General features: G+C 35.3%; 1 protein-coding gene across 1 annotated transcript in view; it reads right to left on the reverse strand.

Moving 5' to 3' along the window:
• Positions 1-19,248, reverse strand: part of Tenm1 (teneurin transmembrane protein 1) — an 811,545-nt gene that overhangs the window by 566,210 nt on the left and 226,087 nt on the right. The window contains exon 4 of the mRNA XM_036174144.1: positions 12,060-12,340. Within this exon, the coding sequence (XP_036030037.1) occupies positions 12,060-12,276 (217 nt within the window). The 5' untranslated portion in view covers positions 12,277-12,340. The remainder of the gene's footprint in view (positions 1-12,059; positions 12,341-19,248) is intronic.

The following is a 19,248-nucleotide window of genomic DNA, read 5'->3' on the forward strand; positions in this document are numbered from 1 at the left end:
AGACATTGAACTTGAACCATTTGTGAGAAGACATAATTGTTACTCTGGTAGTGAATCTTTGTAAATGTCTAAGCTGCAGCTTAGAAAATGATTCTTAAGGTTTGAATGTGTCACTGTTAATTTTTTTTGTGTTTGAGCTCATTTCTAACTGTCTTTTATTCTATGCCATAAAAGACACAATGGGTCATCTGCTCAAACAGACTCAAGACTAATAAAATTAAATATTTCGTGTGCCAAAATAGCAGCACATATGCTTGAGTTTATACTGACGGGTAGGCAAGATCCTCAGATTTTGTTATAAAGGCTTCAAATGAGAATATTTCCAAGGTTTCTGGGGACTCAAGATTTATCTTCTGTCACCTTTTACCCATTCAGGATTATAATGAGAATGAAAAGTGCTGAAAATAAAGAGAAATTATTTGTATTGGTGCCAGTTCTGCATCACAGATGACCAAAAGAAATGAAGAACAGTTTTCTGACAGGATGATTTCCTGACAGGACATATTAGCTATACTTACTATACTTATGCTATTTCAGATATCTAAAACCATTTTTGACTGTTCCAATGAATAGAAGGCTAGATATCAAACTTCCAATTCCTAACCTTCCTCAAACCTTTATAATTAAAGAGAAGCAGCATGACACAGGGGTGTAATTTCAGTACACACTACAGACTAAAACTCAGGATGCTATAGTGGCTACTGTTATCTCTAGAACCACATCCATGCCTTTTCATGTCATTTTTTAGGTTTCATACTGGCTTCCTTCCACATTTCACTATCCTTTCTTTTTCATCTTCTATGGTGTCTCTGTTTTTCTTTATTTCTTTTCTTTTCTTTTTATTCTTTCGTTTTTCAAGACATGGTTTCTTTGTGTAACAGCCCTGGCTGTCCTGGAACTCACTTTGTAGACCAGGCTGGCCTTGAACTCACAAAGATCTGCCTGTCTCTGCCTCCCAAGTGCTGAATTAAAAGCATGCACCTCCATTACCCAGTTAGTATCTGTTTTTCATTAAAATACTCTGTCTTACCCTTATCTCTGAGTCTTTGTGCAAACTATATAGTAAACAGGCCCCAAAGTATGTGTCAGGGTGAAAACAAAATTTTCCCTCAATCTTCACAGTCCCAGAGACTAACATCAACTTTGTGCCTTCCCTGTACCTAAGTCATTTCAGTAGAAACCAAATAACATTCCCCAAAAGAGAGTGGTTTTGCTGCCCAGGGAACAGCCATTTATGTGACACTTAGCCAGGGAATCAGTTTTTATTTCCTCAAATTATGTGCATCCTCAAAGAAAAGACACAATTCCCTTGAACAAAGTTATTTAAGAAGAGAACACCAGCCTAATTTCCAATATTGGTGAGTAGTTTTCAATCTAGACTTAGTAAGAAACACTAAAATTCAAGACACAGCATTAAGCAAACTAGGCTGACATGAAAAATTGACTTGGTTCTTCCTGGTTTTGATGGCCAAAGGTATAATATTATATATCTACAATGAGTTGTTTTTGTTGTTTTATAAAGTTAGTTAAATTGTTTATGTACAGAAGTACTTTAGTCAAACTTAGCTCAATTAGTTGATTCATGTCATTTGCTGTTAAATTGACATCCAGGTCCTAAGTTGTGGCTACTTATTGAATTCCTACATGAAACATAAAGAGGGAAATGAGGGTTTTATAGAGATAATGTCCTTCAAAAAGCTGTCTGAAGGTATAGTATCCATGCCTTGCCACTACAAACATATCTCTTCCATTTTCTACTTGCATACTTTTCCCCCCAAACTGAATTGCAAACATACTGTTAAAATTTGCACTCATCAATATGACTCACGTAAATAGTTATGTAAGGAGATACTGCTTTGTTGCTTAGACACAAATTATCACTCATCCTTATTGTATATTTGCCCTGGTGGAAAAACTTTCCAGTTGAAGATAACAGCAGTATATCATGATGACATAATGTCAATGAAAGGTGAGCCTCAGAGATAGAGTTCCTTGCTTGGTAGCTTTCTATCTCTGCAGACCTGTACCTTCTTCTATCAGTAAAGTTTAGAGGACCACAGATATAGAAATTCTTGAAGGTCTTCCTGAACCTGGTGGCTTTTCAGGCAAATATTGTGTTTATTTGTGTGCACATTTTCCTGAATAGTCAGGAATTTAATCAGGTTCTGAAGGCAGTTGTATCCCACCTACCCCCACCACACTGAAGAAATATTACTCTAGGTTTTGGGAGCTAATGAAATATCTTACAAAATTGTTATCAAATTTGTATTCTAAAAAGCCCCTTGGCAACAACAAGAAAGAGAACTTGCGTTCTACAGTCATTAGAGTGAATTTAACACACAATAAATGTAGTTGATAATCTCTTAGTTCACTTTCATAGAAATGCACTCCAAAAATACTAGTAAAATTTCCAATTTTACTTTGGCACTAAATTCTGTTTGGAAAAAAAATTAAATGGAAAAATTTTGTTTAAACCTCTTAACATAATGTGGACATACTCTCCTACAGATGAAACTAGTAGTATCGTTAGAAAAATGTAAGCTTTTGTTAGTGAGCCATGTTGTCTTCCTCAGCTCTGATAGGTTCACAGCTGTGAAACTATAAAAACAGGAGCTATCAATAAAAGTTAACTCTTAGATATTTAAAAAATAATTCTAAGCATTTGGAATTAAATAAAATTTCAAAATAAAAATAGAAGTCATAATGACTACTTCTACATCATAGAACTTTGATAAGGATTAAAGGTAAATTATATATAAATCCTAATAGTAGAGTATCTAACACCAATGGTCATTAACATTCACCCACACTCATCTTCTATCTGATCTCATTTAGGCTCCATATGTTCATACACTTTGCTTAATCTTCATTATTCATCTTCAGCTTTTGCTTCAGTCTACATATTCACTAGACAACCTTGACTCATTTTTATTCAATTAAATGGGAACGATAAAATGCAGTGAATGTTCCCCTTAGGGGAAGTCAATATTCTTCAGGGTTGTGGTCCTCGAAAGTTTACCCATCCTCAAGAAGATAACCCTACACACATACACATACTGACACTGCTGAGTGGATTCAGCAGGAACAAAACAAAAGAAGTCATGAATTTGGGAGTCAGTAGTGGTGAGAGGGGTGGGGGTGGAATTAGAACACAGGGAATATAGGGTGAATTTGACCAAAATACATTTTAAGGATGTGTGGAATTTTAAAAGGAGAAAAATCTAAAAATTCTTTCTACCAAGGTTCCTGACATATTCTCTTACACAGCATTATTATAATAGACACTCTGTTGCATTTATTCTTCTACTCCTTCGGATCTAGGCTTTCCCTAAGATCGCTAGAATGGATTGGTAGTGGAATCTCAATATTGATTGGACTCTCATGTGCCTAGGTTCCTCCCAAGTGCTTTTTTTTTTTTTTTTTTTTTTTTGGTTTTTCCATGTGGTGGTATTGTGTTCCCTGAAATATTGTGCATGCTAATAAACTTTTCTGGGGCCAGAGAACAGAGAAGCCACAATATTAAACAGAGGATAGGCAGTGGTAGCACACACCTTTAATCCTAGCATTCCAGAGGCAGAAATCTACCTGGATCTCTGTGTGATCAAGGATACAGCCAAGCATGGTGACTCATGCCTTTAATCCCAGAAAGTGAGCCTTTAATCCCAGGGAGTGTTGGCAGAAAGCAGAAAGGTATATAAGGCGTGAAGACCAGAAACTAGAAGCTTTTAGCTGGTTAAGCTTTTATGCTTTTGAGCAGCAGTTCATCTGAGACCCATTTGGATGAGGACAAAAAGGCTTCTGTCTCTCTGATCTTCCAGCATTCACTCCAATACCTGGCTCTGAGTTTGTTTATTAATAAGATCTTCTGAGATTCCTGCTATATTTCCAGATAGGGTTTCTCTGTGTAGCTTTGGAGCCTGTCCTGGAACTCGCTCTGTAGACCAGACTGGCCTTGAACTCACAGAGATCCACCTGCCTCTGCCTCCCGTGTGTACCACCACCACCCAGTACAAGTGCTTCTAATATACAGTAAAAATGGAAAATCTCTGGTCTAAAGTTAGCAATGATTTTCTTAACCACCCTTCATCAAATTATCATCATATTTTGCTAATTCTGAAGTTTAAAAAATATTAGTCACCCCTTCTTCTTGGGAAATCTCCACAGTCAGTTCATATAATATTTCCTATTTATATTATATTCTTCTCTGACACCTCAAGATCACTTTTTTCCTGCTCATTTTCTTGTTTGAATGCATCATCAGGCTATGATGCTAGGTTCTCATTCAAGGCCTGACACTTAATTGTTCAATGTCTCTCCCAAAATTATTATCATAATTCACCAAGTCAAGTAAGTACACATTTCTAGCTTCCAGACCCGCTTACAGTAAATACTGTATGTATCTACCTTTCCATATGTACTCTGACAGTTTTGTTTTGTTTTCACCAAGGACTATTGCTTGCTCATCAGTGAAACTTCAGAATTTCACAGAGGACTTGCTACAGTCAGATTACAGACTAGAAATAGGTTTCATTGTTTACCAATTCTAATTGGCATATGGTGTATGATAGATTTAGTGAAGTTATAGTTGGGCTAAATAGGCAAGGATGCAATTATTAATTATGGATATCTTCCCTGCCATGGAACAGGTAGAGGAAGCCATGGCACATGTGACAAGGATACTCTGTTCCAATTTTAGATGCTCCATAGAAAAAAGTGAATAAACTTTCATGAGAAAGGTTACTACCTAAAAGATATGATCAAACTTGAATTGTTATTAAACAGTTTGGCTAATTTTCTTTTAGAGTCTAAGTTCTTACAGAGCAGTCATTATAACTCTTTATGGCAGGAACTCGGGACAACTATAAGCATAACATGCTCACAATAGAAAATTCATTATGTGTGATCAAATACTGTTGAAAATCTCATTTTATAGGTCTTGTCAGCATTATATCACTCCTGCCATCTGTGATCTCTATCCCATAAATATGGATCCTGAGATTAAGGGTTCTTTCAAGATTTTTGTAGGAACTGTAATCCATGTCATCTACATATATACAAATAATAGCTTAAACTGTGGATAAGTTCTTGAAATAAGAACAGAAAAATGTGCTTTGCAATTTTAGGATTCTATCTACCCTTTGTAGATAACAAGCAGCAACATGGTTTGAAGAGGTTCTGGGGTAGGGTGAAGTGGGTCATTAACCTGAGTCAAGAAATGGGAAATAACTGTCATGAGGATACATTTATTCCGAGTAGAACATCATCCACTCAGAACTGTATGTACCCCTGGGACATACTCGATACTAAATTAGTGTTCACATATAAGTGAATAAATTAAAGGCCAGCAGCAGAAAATAGACAATTTGCTTTGTAATTACAGTAAGTACAAATTGGCAATTGAAATGCTTTCCACCAGATGGCGATGATGTGAGATAAGGGTAAAATTGTAATACCCCAAACAACCAAGCAACCAAACATCCTATTAGGACAGCAAAGCAATAAACCAGAAAACAACAGCTTACAAAGACAGAATGAATATTTGTGTCACATTTACTGTTTTATGAGTGTGTAGTACTGTATTAGCTGTAACTGGTATTCACCATAACTCCTTTTTCTGCATTGATCATTTTCCCTTCATTATTATTTTGGAGTGAAATTGCTATACTCAAAACTAATCTTAGCCATATAGAAACCATAGGAAAATTAGCATAAGTAAAATGCCTTCCTACATTTCCATTTCCATATGTTTATTTGTTTTAAGTGGATTTCTTAGATACTAGATGCTACCTTTGGAGGTTACTTGGAAGCAATTGCCAACCTAGCTACCTCTAGAAAAATATATACCTTTTGTCCACCCTGCCACACATCATACATTAAACCTCTTTGTAGATATTCATCCTGTTAGTAAAGGACTAATAATAGTATAATACTGCCAATCTTTTCATTTAAAACCTTTTGGAAGATTAAAACAAAACAACCACAAACATCATTAGAGTCCAGCAATCCACATGCACTTGGACTTGGATGTGACAGCTGCTGAACTGGCAAATAAAGGTGAAATAAAATATTTCTTCAGTATTTAGAAACACTCAAACAAACAAACAACAACAAAAACCAATTGATTCCCTGACAGCTTAAAACAAAGAAACCATTCATGATAAATTATATACCATTGTATTTATCCTTTTCTAATGCTATTCAGAATGAAAAGGCTTTAAATTCCTTGCCAACCATAGGCCATTAGAACATAAAGACAGAAATGAAGAGAATCTAAGTAGTTTTAGTGTGGCAGTATTTTCATATTTGACCTCCTGATGTAGGTGTGCAGTATATGAAGAATGTGGTTTGTTTTCTCCATTTCCAACCTAAAAGGAAATGATTTTCTGAGAATCTATGATCCATATCCATAAGATCCATAAAACATATTATATATGATAAATACATACAATTTTATCTGTCATTCTAAAAAAGTAAATTGGTCTCAGTTTTACCTAGATTAATGCAAGTTACAAATACTGACATGCATTTTGACAGTTAATAATGTTTTCTCTGATTTAAAGGTAGTACTGAAATGCAATAATGGAATACATTCTAGTCTTTACAGAAAAGAAAATTTAACTTTTTTTATTAATATAGGATAATCCATTTCTCTTCATAGGGGGCACATATTTCCCTACAAGGTGCCTGTACAGATCAGTAAGAAAGACAAAGACAATGGCACATGAGATCTCAAGTTTTAAGACTTTCACCTTTTGGATCCTTTATATTTTATCTTAGATAAATCAATTCACCAAAGAATGGTGCTAGGTGAAAATATAAGGACATTTAAACTGTGTTTATGTCAGTTCACAGATGATAGATTCAGGTTTATGTCCCTGGCCCTTCCAGCCTTACCCTACACAATTTCCCTGAGTAACCTCATCTATCCCCAGGCATATTTTGCTCTAAGACACTAATATGATCAAGCCTACATTTATCCCTAGCCTCACTCTATCTTGAACTAAAAACATGTGTCTCCAACTACTTGTTGGAAGATCCATCTGCTGTCTAGCCAGCATCTTAACTGTAATATGGTAAAAATTAAGATAACCTTCTTCCCTTCCAGACCAAGTGCATTTCTTATCGAATTGATTATCATTCTCACAATTTCAAAAACTTGAAACTTCAGACAGATCTTGACTATGCTGTGTTTTGCAAATTCAACCAGCAATGAGTTACCCAAGGCATATCACTCCATTACACAAACATTGCTTAAGTGTTTCTTTTCATTTTAGCTATGATTCCTTCTCTTCATTCTTTGCTTTGTGGTAATTTTGTGGCCTCATAAATTCTACCTCCCCTGCCATAATCAGTTATTTTCAGCTACAGCTACTCTTCTCTTAAGCTATCTAGACATTTACAATTCTCTCATATATTTCTCATTATAAAATGTATAATCCAACATTCCATTCTCCAATAATTCACTATTATCCATAGTGATATCTTAAGACCACCATTGAAAGACTGGAACTACAAATAATAACACAGTATATTATATATACATATATAATTTTATATGTATAGATACATATAATAGAGTTTGATTTATAAAAATTAAGAGGCCAACAACAATAACTAACACTAAACTGAAAAATTCTATAATAGAGGATGTATTGGTGTGGTCTCTCTGACTGAAATTTTCTCAGTGTATATTATACTCATACTTCTTGTAATGCTATGAATGATGACATGCAATGAAGTTAATGGCATTGACACTGTGAAAAATGCTAGACTGGGACCAGATGTGTGGTGTTAGGTCAGAAAGAGCCACTGAGCCATGATAGAGTAAATGGTTTGATATCAGTCAATAGACAATATTCATGGTTTGGAATGCATGGTAGATGAAAGTTGTTTTGTTTTCTCCAGCAAGATACATTCAGAAGAATAATGTTGTTTGGTTGGAATCTCCAGCTCACCCCTGCTTGATCCAGCCATTGCTCCCTCTTCAAACTATGCCCTCTCAGAAAAACCACCAAAAGTCCAGTTCTGAGGCAGAGGCTCCAACCTGGAAGCTGCTAGCTGCTCAAGACCCTGCCTAAAATCATACCAAACTTGGGTACAAACCCAGCCTGTGGCAGACACATCACCATCCCTCAACTACAGGGTATTTAAGCTCCCTTTTTTAGACTTGCCATGCAATTTTTCTGCTGCCACCCTGGTCAAGGAACTAAGATAAAACTACAACCTTGACATTTTAATTTTTATAATGATCAGATTTAGGATGGCCAAGTGCCTATTACATTGTTAATATGGATTTAACTTCCAACCCTTCTGCTTCTAAATATTGTTTTCACTTCTGGGATAAACATTTATTGAACCATTCAAGAAACAAGATGGCTGTTACCCACACATTTTGATTATGTTTTCAGATGGCTGGAAGATGATTTTGTTTTTGTTTTAGAGAGAGAGTAAGGGGTCTTTACTATACATTCTATGTCTGACATTTTCATGCCCTCTGTAGTGTTATGGTATGCATAGAACTGAGTTAATGTGTTGTAGCATGTTTTATATCTTAGTGCTTCACCAGCATGTTCATAAACACTGCAACCAAAGACTGTTTTGGGTGGATCTGCTTTCATTAGACTCTTCATGTCTGCTATAAATGCTGCAGTGATTCTTATCAGCAGAAGCAACCCTCTCCAGCAATTTGTATACTTTTCAGTCCAAAACTATTCCTGAATCCATATCCTCACTCCTAACTTTTAGCAAATAACCTTGTATTACTTATTTCTTAAAGTAAGTCTTCCTGTAGGTTCAATACTTTCTGGCACAACATGTTCGCAATAGTCAGAACAAATTTTCTGTTCATGTCTTTGACTCACAAATTGATGCATTTTCTCTCTTTACTAAGCACTTATCATGCATCTTGGCTGAAACTTAAGCAATTTCATGTGTAACTTCAAAACTAGTGTGAATTTCTTATTCTTTCTCCATAATTTCATAGACAGATTTGTTCTTACTGTAATTCTTAGCAACCTCAGCATATGATTTTTTTTCTTAAAAATTAAAAAATCAAGACCTCTTACCTTTTCATTTAAAGGATATCCTTTGTGGTTTGGGTGTGGCATATATAGTTGATGGCATTGTACTCTTATGCTTTGGAGTATTTATTAAGTAAATTACTTGAATACATGCCCCATAATGTCACACAGTTGATCCTTTAACTAGAACTACACATAGCTAAAGGGAATATATCATATATAATACAAAAGTATTGGACAAAGTGATGATTTCTACTTGAAATGGGACACAGATGGTGGTTAGAAAACTCAATTAGGCTAGTCAGAATGATTTATATTGGAAAACATATAAATGGTTTATTTCTAAATGTTTTCTTTTGTTATTTTTTGTACCTTGTTTATGTAACTAAAATCCATTGGAAAGTCAAGCCATGTGTTGGGAAGCTATTTCAGAAGCACTTATCACAAAATTGTACTGATTTGTTTGTATAGCTATTTTATCCACCATTTATGAGTTTCCAACAAGCAGTAAATTTTCACCTCTAACATAGGACCCAAGGTCTGGCTAACATTAAATGCTAAACAAAAGCTAGTTGCTTAAAATACTCCACTGAAAGGACTTTAGCATGACATTAGAGAAGAAAAACTATACTCATCCTAATTTCATTTTGATCACACTGCACAGAAGCAAAATGTGAGGCTGACCATTTCTATACAGACTTAACATAACATTATTCATACTTTCAGACCATAACCGGTTGTATTCTTTTGTTTGTTTTTCTAGACAGGGTTTCTCTGTGCAGCTTTGCATCTTTCCTGAAACTCACTCTGTATCCCAGGTTGACCTTGAACTCACAGAGATCTGCCTGCCTCTGTCTCCCAAATGCTGGCATTAAATATGTGTGCCACCACCGCCTGGCTGAGTGTATTCTTATTTAAACTCACAGAACCAAACATTTTATTTTGCAACCCACAACTTACAATTATGAGTTTGTCTTCTGTAAAGACAAGTTTACAGAGAAATATTTTAACGGAACTATCCAGTTCTTAAGGCATAATAGAGACTCCAAAAAATGATAAGAATAAAATTTATCAGTTGTGAGTTGGATTTAGTTTTCACAAATATAAGTCATTAGCTCAAGACATGGCAGAATAAAATAAATCATTTGAAAAGGCCTTTATAAAGCTTTTTGTGTTATATTGAATCATAAATGAATAATGCAATTGATATTGCAAATGTGAATATATATTTATATGTTAGTATATATCAAATCATGTACTCAATTTACATTTTTTGTAAATGAAAGGTTTTAGAATGAAGTAAGTTTAATTTGTAATACTGTATTTGATGTAGTGCAGCTTAAAAAATATGCTATCACATACATTCACTAATAAGACAATCATAGATCATATATTATATGTGAGTTTTAAAGAAAACAAGATCAGTAAAGAAATCCCCATCCTTTTCCTCATTGGGTATACAGTTTAGAAAGAAATGTCCATAATGAGAGTGAGGTATACTAACAAAATATCCTTAAACTTCATGGAAGAAGAGATTTTTCTACACAAAGCAAATGTTTGGTAGTAAAGTGACAGTGAAAGAGAGCTGAGAGTGAAGGACGCTTTTAAGTTAGGCTGAATGACAGCTGACCACAGACAGAATAGGCATTCCAAGATTTTGGACAGGCATCTGGAGATGCAGCTGGGTGGTAGGGTGCTTACTCAGCATGGACAAGACACCCCACTCTATCTTTTGCATTTCTTCTATCCCCCCAAATCTTCTGCTGCCAAGAAATATCTAACAACATAACAAAAGACTAAAGGGTGATATAGGGAGTACAAGCAGATCAGTTAGACATGTTTTTGAAATCTCAGTTAAATACTGAGTGTATTGCAGATGTAAGGATCAATTCTGCTAGATGATGCAATGTGTTTCACAGAGAAATTTTGGTGGCTGGCTGGAAGAAAGGCAAGTATGAGCTAGCTGATATTCAACAATGTAAATAGGTTTGTAATTGAGGGTATTAAAATGATTCTCTTCCTTTAGTTATACTGAATTTAGGGTAACTGATATCTTATCAATTTAGAAATATCCAGTGGATAATTGCACGTTTATGACTGTAATTTACAAAGGATATTAATACTAAATGAAAATGTAATTTGGGAATCCCAAAAAGGTATGTGATCACAGAAGTATTTGAATGAAAGAATTGAAAGGAATGATACGGGTATGAGAATTCTCCAGTGGGCCTTTTAAAAGTGTAAATTGATATATCCCATATCCAGGTTATCTAACCTGGGTTCTGAGAATTTCAATCTTTCATGAATTCTCAGTTAATACTAATGCTACCACTCTCCCAGATAAATAAACCTGCTTAAAAATAATGGCTGTGTGTCTTACCCCTAACAAATCTCTAGCCGTGTCAGTCTATTTTTCTATGTAGTTAATTGAAATAAAAGGAATTGTATTTTTAGCTTCCTGATTTTGTTAGAAACTATTATGCCATTCCATAATTGAGAGACCAGAGTAGCTGAAGAATAGACTGCAAAAATACATCTGTGTTTCTAAAAAGATCTCTCAGTAGTCTTCATTTCCCTATAAGCTCCCTTGCAAAATGTTTCTACATTCTTTTCATAGACTTTCGAGCCCCTTGTTTGGTGGTCTCTAGTCTAGTTCACTTTTTTAACAGTCAATATTTATTTGAGACTCCTGTCCCAAATGGGCAATGGCTTGAAAAGCACTTAGCTGTTTACTTCACGACTTACTATAAATTATTTAATCCTTCAGTCTGTAAATGGCTATTTGTAGGATTACACAATTTCTGAAGGCTCTGATAAGAGGATTGTTGCATCCAAATTCATGCATAATCCGTAAAAAGCACATGTTACCTACAACCTCAGCTGGGTTCTCATGTGGAACAGATTCACTAAGCATATGTGTGCAGTAGGAATTATTAACTAGTTAACATCAGCAAATTTGTCTTTGACACATAGGTTTATGCATATAAACATTCCCTAATGAGAAATAATATTAGTTATAAAAATCCAATAACAACCTACCTTGAGTAGATTGCTCCACTTCTTTCCTCTTTCTACTCTGGCTATTGTAATTCCTCCTCAGCTCTTGGTTGTACTCATGCAGAGTTTCCCTGGAGTTGAATGACTGTCTTGGTTTTCTCCCATCTTCACTTTCATCAGAAGAACTGGTATAAGCTAGATCCATTTCATGCTTGACTTTGGACAGAGGCTGATAAGGTTTGCAGTCTGTTTGCTCCATCTCTGATTAAGCAAGCTCAGTTTCATGAAAAAAGGATAAGGAAGTTTTTTTAATGAAAGCAGTCCTGGAAGAGAGAGAAAAACATGAGCCTTTTTAGATTTGTCCTTTTGCAAGGAAACACATCTGGCAGATTCACAATTGGTCTGCTAATACTATCAAAGGAGTGAAGCAAAAGACAAAGTAGATGGCATGAAGCTAGCCAGAGGCAATAATCACACTCTGTGCTACATGCATACATTGTCAAGCATTTAGGATGAAGCTAGAGGTTGTAGCATCAGAAAATGCTCAAAGTAAAAGAAGGGCAGCTTACAAAAATATTTGCATTGGAATGCAAACAAAGGGCAATGCTTCTGCGATATTAGAGTGTGTTTTTAATGTTAAAGACAGTGGTTATATTAGAAAACATTATGAGATTTGAAAGTGGTCAGGAGTATAAATATTAACCTAGCACTACTCACATTTAAAATGAAACTAGTGAGAAAACCACATTCACAAAGAACATTTATTTGCCTCTGGTTTAATATTACATTTAAGACTAGACTCTGAGGATAGGAAGGTTTCTGAATGTAGAAAGGCAGCTACCAAAGCTCAAAGTGTGCTTGAGGGGACTGAGCTTGTGTTCATATTGTGAATCAGGCCTGCAGAGCATTTTTAATGACTTAGGTGCTGGGAAATTTTTGTTTGTCATAGTACTGAGAGGATGTAAACTACATTTCTAGTGACTATACTGGTACAGAAACAGCAGGATCTAAATTGGGTTTAGAAACAGCAATATTGAGTTTCATGATAAATCATTGAAAGAGCCCCCTACCCCCACCCCCATCCCCATAATGCTGAGCTAGGAGCTCTGATGCTATCAGGGCTGGTAAAGACATTAGCTGCCCTACTTATCTCAGACAGTTTGAGATCAAGTGCCGTTTAAGATGCCAAAGTCCTTTGGAATATTAAAAATCCTGTTTAAAAACAAAACCAAAAAAAACTTGCTTCTTAACATTTATTTTATCACTATTTTTGACCACTGCGATAAGTCTGCAACTTGCTTCCTTCATATAATGCTTAAATATTTAATTTGAAATCATGTATTGATTCCTTCATTTTCTTCATCATTTCACCTGGTTTGTTTATTTGTATTTTTCACACAGGATTTCATTTTGATTTTAAGATGGCCTGGAACTCACTATATAGTGCAGGCTGGCCTCAACTGTACCAGTCCTGTACCCTAGCCTCTCAAGTACTAATATTTCTAGTGTGACATACCATGCTTGGTTTTCATAGGCATTTTTGAGGCATGGCCTTATTGTGCAGCTCAAGCTCATCTCTCAAATTCATGATCCTCCTACCTCAGCATCACAAAGGCTGAGATTACTTCTGCTGAGCCACCAAGAATGGATCTACCATATGTATTTTCAAAGAAACCTATTGGCATGTAAATTATGGCTCCCATATCATATAGCATCTCACAGCTTGGAATCCTTATTTCATTTATGTTAAGCACACAGAATATAGAAATCCTTCAGTAAAGTTCATTGATGACTGATGCTAAATGGTTCATTCTACTTTGTAGTATGAACAAAGTTTTATATGTTGAAGACATATTTAAGCAAATGTTAAGGTTATGGAAGGTAAGACTTTAACCTTAGAAACTTCATAGTTGCAGTATTACCTAGTACTATTCTAGACACATACATATTATAAAGTACTTAATATTCAAATACACAAATTATATAAACATTCTAGGAATATAACTAGGTTTCTTTGGGTTAATATTAGAGATAAGTAGACTGAGAAAGAAGATAGATACAGTATTTTTATTACTTCTTTTATTCATTGAGATTAGTGTATCATATCTCTCTTTTCCTCCTTCCAAGTCTTCCCATGTAATCCTTACTCCCTTTAAATTTATGGTCTCCTTACTTCATTAATTGTTGCTACATGCATATATACACTGTTGGTTCAGCAGTGCTTAAATCTAAGTTCATCTCATGAATCTATTATCTATACAATTTTCTACATGCATTGTCTACATAGTTGTATGCTTTCAATTTTTAATACTCGCATGAGTCTTTCCTCTATGCTACAGGTTTGAATATTTAACTAGTTGCTGGATATTTCCACATAGTTATCTATAAACTTACCTGAAATTTGGTATGTTCAAAACTGGACTTCCACTACTTTTCCAGAAGTGCCAAAGAAGTTAAAGTCACCATTGATTCCTACCATGCATTCCATTAGTTAGTGCATTTGTGTCATCTTTGAAAAAAATATAGAATCTAAACATTTATCTACTTCCTCACTGCTTCTTTTGATCACATAGTATTCAAGGTAGAGTATTGTGACTTTTCTCCTAATCATTTTCCTCTTCATATCATTGCAGTATCACAGCATTTTTTCCCTCACTGTAGTCAGAGTAGAAGTTTTAATGTATAAGTGTGGTTGTTTGAATATAAATGGCCCCAATAGGCTCATAGATTTGAATACTTGATCATCAGGGAGTGGCACTATTAGGAGGTATATCCTAGTTTGAGTAGGTGTGGCCTTGTTGGAGGAAATGTGTCCCTGGGGGTGGGCTTTGAAGTTTCAGTAGCTCAAGCCAAGCCCACCCACTCTTCCTGTGACCTGGCAATCTAGATGTAGAATTCTCAGTTACTCTCTAGCACTGTGTCTCACTGCATGCCACCATGTTCTCCACCATGACAATAATGGCCTAAACCTCTAGAAGTGTAAGTCAGCCCCAATTAAGTGTTTTCCTTTATAAGAGTTGCTGTGGTTATGGAGTCTCTTCACAAGAATGTAACATTGACTAAAACAATAAGGTCTTCATGTTCTCCTCTGTTCTGAAGCCTTATACTCTAAAATGAAAGTCAGAAGCCTATAGTAGCCCATAAGTGCCTTAGTTTCAACTTGTCACCCTCATCTCCTCATGCTTTCCTCTTGTTCATGAACTGTAGCTGTTTCTGAAACAATTAGTAGTCATAGTCCATCCTCAGGGAAACCTGCCATTGAAAGACTACCCCAGATGACACTGCCTCTTCTCCTTTTTGTCTTTCAAAGAATTCATCAACAAATGGCATGGTAAACACTGTTTATCTTTTCACTGTGTGCTCTACACGTGTAGGCATTATCTGTTGGATTTGTTGCTGTGTGTCTTTGAATAATGGTATATAGTAAACAACTGACCAACACATTTTAACATTAGTGAATGACTGATTTTTGAACATGTTCAAGAGGTATTGGAGAGAATTGTAGGAATGAATAAGGCGTGGACTGTCCCAAGGGAACTTATAACCCAAAGTAGGTAATAAATAGAGAACTCTAGTATAAAGTAGAAGGAAATGACTCTATGAAAGTGGAGTTATTGTACAAAAAGGTGAAGATATTGTGAAAAGATTGTGCTTAATTTAGCTTATTTCTTCAACAACAACACTGTTACTACCACCACTACTGAAAGTCTGTTGCAACCTATGCCATCAATCCTATTTTATTTTCTTTCTTCTTTTGTTCCTATGGCCTATTTTTAGAAGTTATACAGTTGTATAAATTTCATGCCTTGATTTGCTATGAATGGTACAAAGTGAGAGCTGTACCAAAAGGGGAATTTCAGAATGTGCTGGCTAGTTTTATGTCATCTTGACACAACCTAGAGCAATATGAAAGGAGGAAATCCCAACTGAAAAAAATGCCTCCATAAGATCAGACTGTAGGCAGGAAGCCTGTAGGACATTTTTTAAATGAATGATTGATTGAGCAGGGCCCAGCCCATTGTCAGTGGGGATACTGGTTAGTTGGTGGTCCTGGGTTGTATAGGAAAACATGTTGAGTAAGCCATGAAGAGCAGTCCAGTAAGTCTCATCGGCTTCTTTATTATCTGCTGCCTCCAGGCTCCTGCTCTCTTTGCATTCCTGCCTTGAATACCTTTGATGATTAACTGTGATATGGAAGTTGCCTTTTATCAAGATGCTTCATCACAGCCATAGAGACCATATACCTATGATCGGACACCTTGCACACCCTTAATGCAGGGGAGGGGCCTAGACGAGCTTCAACTGAATGTAGCAGTCTTTGCTGACTCCTCTTGGGAGGCCTTACCTTTTTGGAGGAGGGAATTGGGGGGTGGGTTGGGGGAAGAAGGCTGGTGGGGAAGAGAGAGAAGGGAAGAGTGTAGGATCTGTGGTTGGTATGTAAAATGAATAAAAAAATCTTAATAAATTAAAAAAGAAACCATAATTTTTTTAAAGTAAGGATTAGACTTTCACAAACAACAACAACAACAACAAACACATCCATGAAATTCATTTAATTATGTCTAACAACATAAATTTCCATATATATTTATTTTGTTCATTATAGAATGAAACTTCAACAATTAGTAGGTGGACCACTATTTTTCACATTTCCCACTGACTGTGGGAAAACCATCAATTACTTTGTAGAAAAAAAAGAATTTATAAGAGAATAATGTTTCCCATTAATCATGCATTGATTAGGAATCTAGACTTACCATAATGACATTCAAATATAATACAGGAAATTAAAAAAAAAACTAAATATGTATAGTGATATTTTATTTGTACTGAAATGTGATTTTATTTGTATATTAATAAAGTTGCCCTGGGGTCAGAGCAAGCCACAGCAGAAGCTGGGTGGTGGTGGTGCACACCTTTAATCCCAGCACTTGGGAGGCAGAGCTAGGCAGGATCTCTGTGTGTTCAAGGATACAGCCAGCATGGCGACACATGCCTTTAATCACAATACCAACCATAGAAGACCTGGAGGTCTGTACATACAGGCAGTGATGAGGAGGTCATGTGGCTGGGTTCATAACCAATGAGAAGGCAGAACAGAAAGTCTGTATAAAAGACAGGACATAGGAAGTAGCTCTCTGGTGGAGAGGAAAGACAGAGCAGCAGTGAAGGGTAAGGTTTTCAGCTCTCAGCTATTGCTCTGACCTCTTGGCTTTTAAATCTGCAGCTGGCTCTGTGTTTCTTATTTAACAAGATGGTTACATCTATAAATATGTCTTATTTATAATGTCTAATGTTATAGCAACTATAATTTATCAAGCTACAATTATCTTTAATTTTATGTACATAAATGTAGACATTCTCTTTTCTTTCAGTGTGTTTATTTGAAGCACATACATTTTATATATATATGAAATGAGAGACAGAGAGAAAGGGACACAGAACTACAGTGGTTTTATATAGCTGTTATGAACCATTTTCAAGGTTCAAATCACAGCAATTCCCACCTACAAATCAGCTAGGAATAAGGAATGTCACACCTATTCAATTTTTTGACAGTCCTTGCAACCAATCATTCTTTAAAGAAGAACACTATCAAAAGCTCTGTGATCCCTCCATCACAACAATTTTCTGTCCTAAAATTTGTGCCAGTTAATCCAGGAGAGATGAGAGAAACAGTCCATGCTTTTTTTTAAAAGGGATATAAGATTGATACACACCATTTTGTGGGCCAGAGCTTAGAAAATATGTAATTGTGGTATTTATCAACACTCGAAAATCAGATCTTGAATTCATTGGCAAATAACACCTTTATGAAAAATTTAAAAGCTCCAAATTTAACATTTGGAAAAAGACTGACATTTGAAATGCAACAAAGTTTGGAAGCAGAGTAATTCCAGAAAGACATTGTTACAAATACATCATGGAAAAAAGATTATCAATTGCTTCACTGACTTTTTCATTCAGTGACCAGCATACAATTCATTATGTCCAATGTCAGGTCAGTGTTATTTAGACACAATGGAGAAATTATAAATCCTAATCACTAGTATGTATTTTCTTTCAGAGGAACAACTGGCAGGGATCTTCAATAAACAGCAGTATCCCCTTTTAAGAGGCTTCTTTCTCTAAATGTAAAGGGAAGATATTAGGCTATCTCAGAAATTTCTTCTAGTTCTAAATTTCCCTGGCTGTATTTGAAATGAAAGAAAAGTTGTGGTTGATTTTCAAAGAAAAAAAAAAAAGAGGAGAATGTATTTAAGTCTATGTTTGCTTGTTAATCATTCTCTCTCTTCTCCCTTCCGTTCCCTTCTACTCTTAGAACTGCTATAACATGCTCCAATCTACTCTAATAGATATTGGAATAAAGAGACTGCTTTTGAATCCATGTATCTTTGTACATCCGAATGTGTTAATAATCATTTCTTCTATTATTTTATTTTGTTTTTATGACTCATTTCTTTTCAAATTATTTCTCTTATCTTTGATATTATAATATCATTATATGATTTTCCCCTTCCCTTTTCTCTCTCCCTCCAAACCTTTCGATAAACCCTTCTAGGTCTCTTTGAAATTGATAACCTCTTTCTTCATTAATCATTATTACATGCATATATATGCAAATGTGCATATACATATATATTCATAAATACCTAAATATAACCTTCTCAGTCTCTATTATGTTAATCATATGTATATTTTTGCATACCTTGGCCTCTCAAGAAGGAAACTTGTCCCTGGTTTATCCACAACACAGATTATCTGATTCTACTCATAGTATCTCTTTTATAAGTTGAATCCTTAACTGAGAAATCACACTCCCATTGAGCAACAAGAAAAAGATACATACAACATTACTTAAGGTTAGCAAGCCTTCATGGCATAGCAAATACAGGGACCATAAAGTGCTGAGGGAAAAGCTAGCAAGTGATATTGAACTCTGGAAACTTTACAACACTTTTCCCTCAATAAAGTCCTTTTATATTATTTTAGTTTGACCAGTTTAAATTGCAAAATGCTGACTAATTCTTCTCTGCCTTTCTTTTTTTAAGGAATCATTGAAATGGGGGACAGTTTTGGATGCTGTCTATGACAGTAACATAGTCACTAATTCTTTAAAAAATTTGGAAGAGAAATCCCCCTCATAATTTTACTATCTAGAAAGGTGACTATAGTCTTTCTGTTTGACTTTCTTGACTGCCATGGTTTTTCTTCCATTCTGACTCATTTC

Source organism: Onychomys torridus, chromosome X (genome assembly GCF_903995425.1).
Source record: "Onychomys torridus chromosome X, mOncTor1.1, whole genome shotgun sequence".
In the NCBI taxonomy this organism is placed as follows: Eukaryota; Metazoa; Chordata; class Mammalia; order Rodentia; family Cricetidae; genus Onychomys; species Onychomys torridus.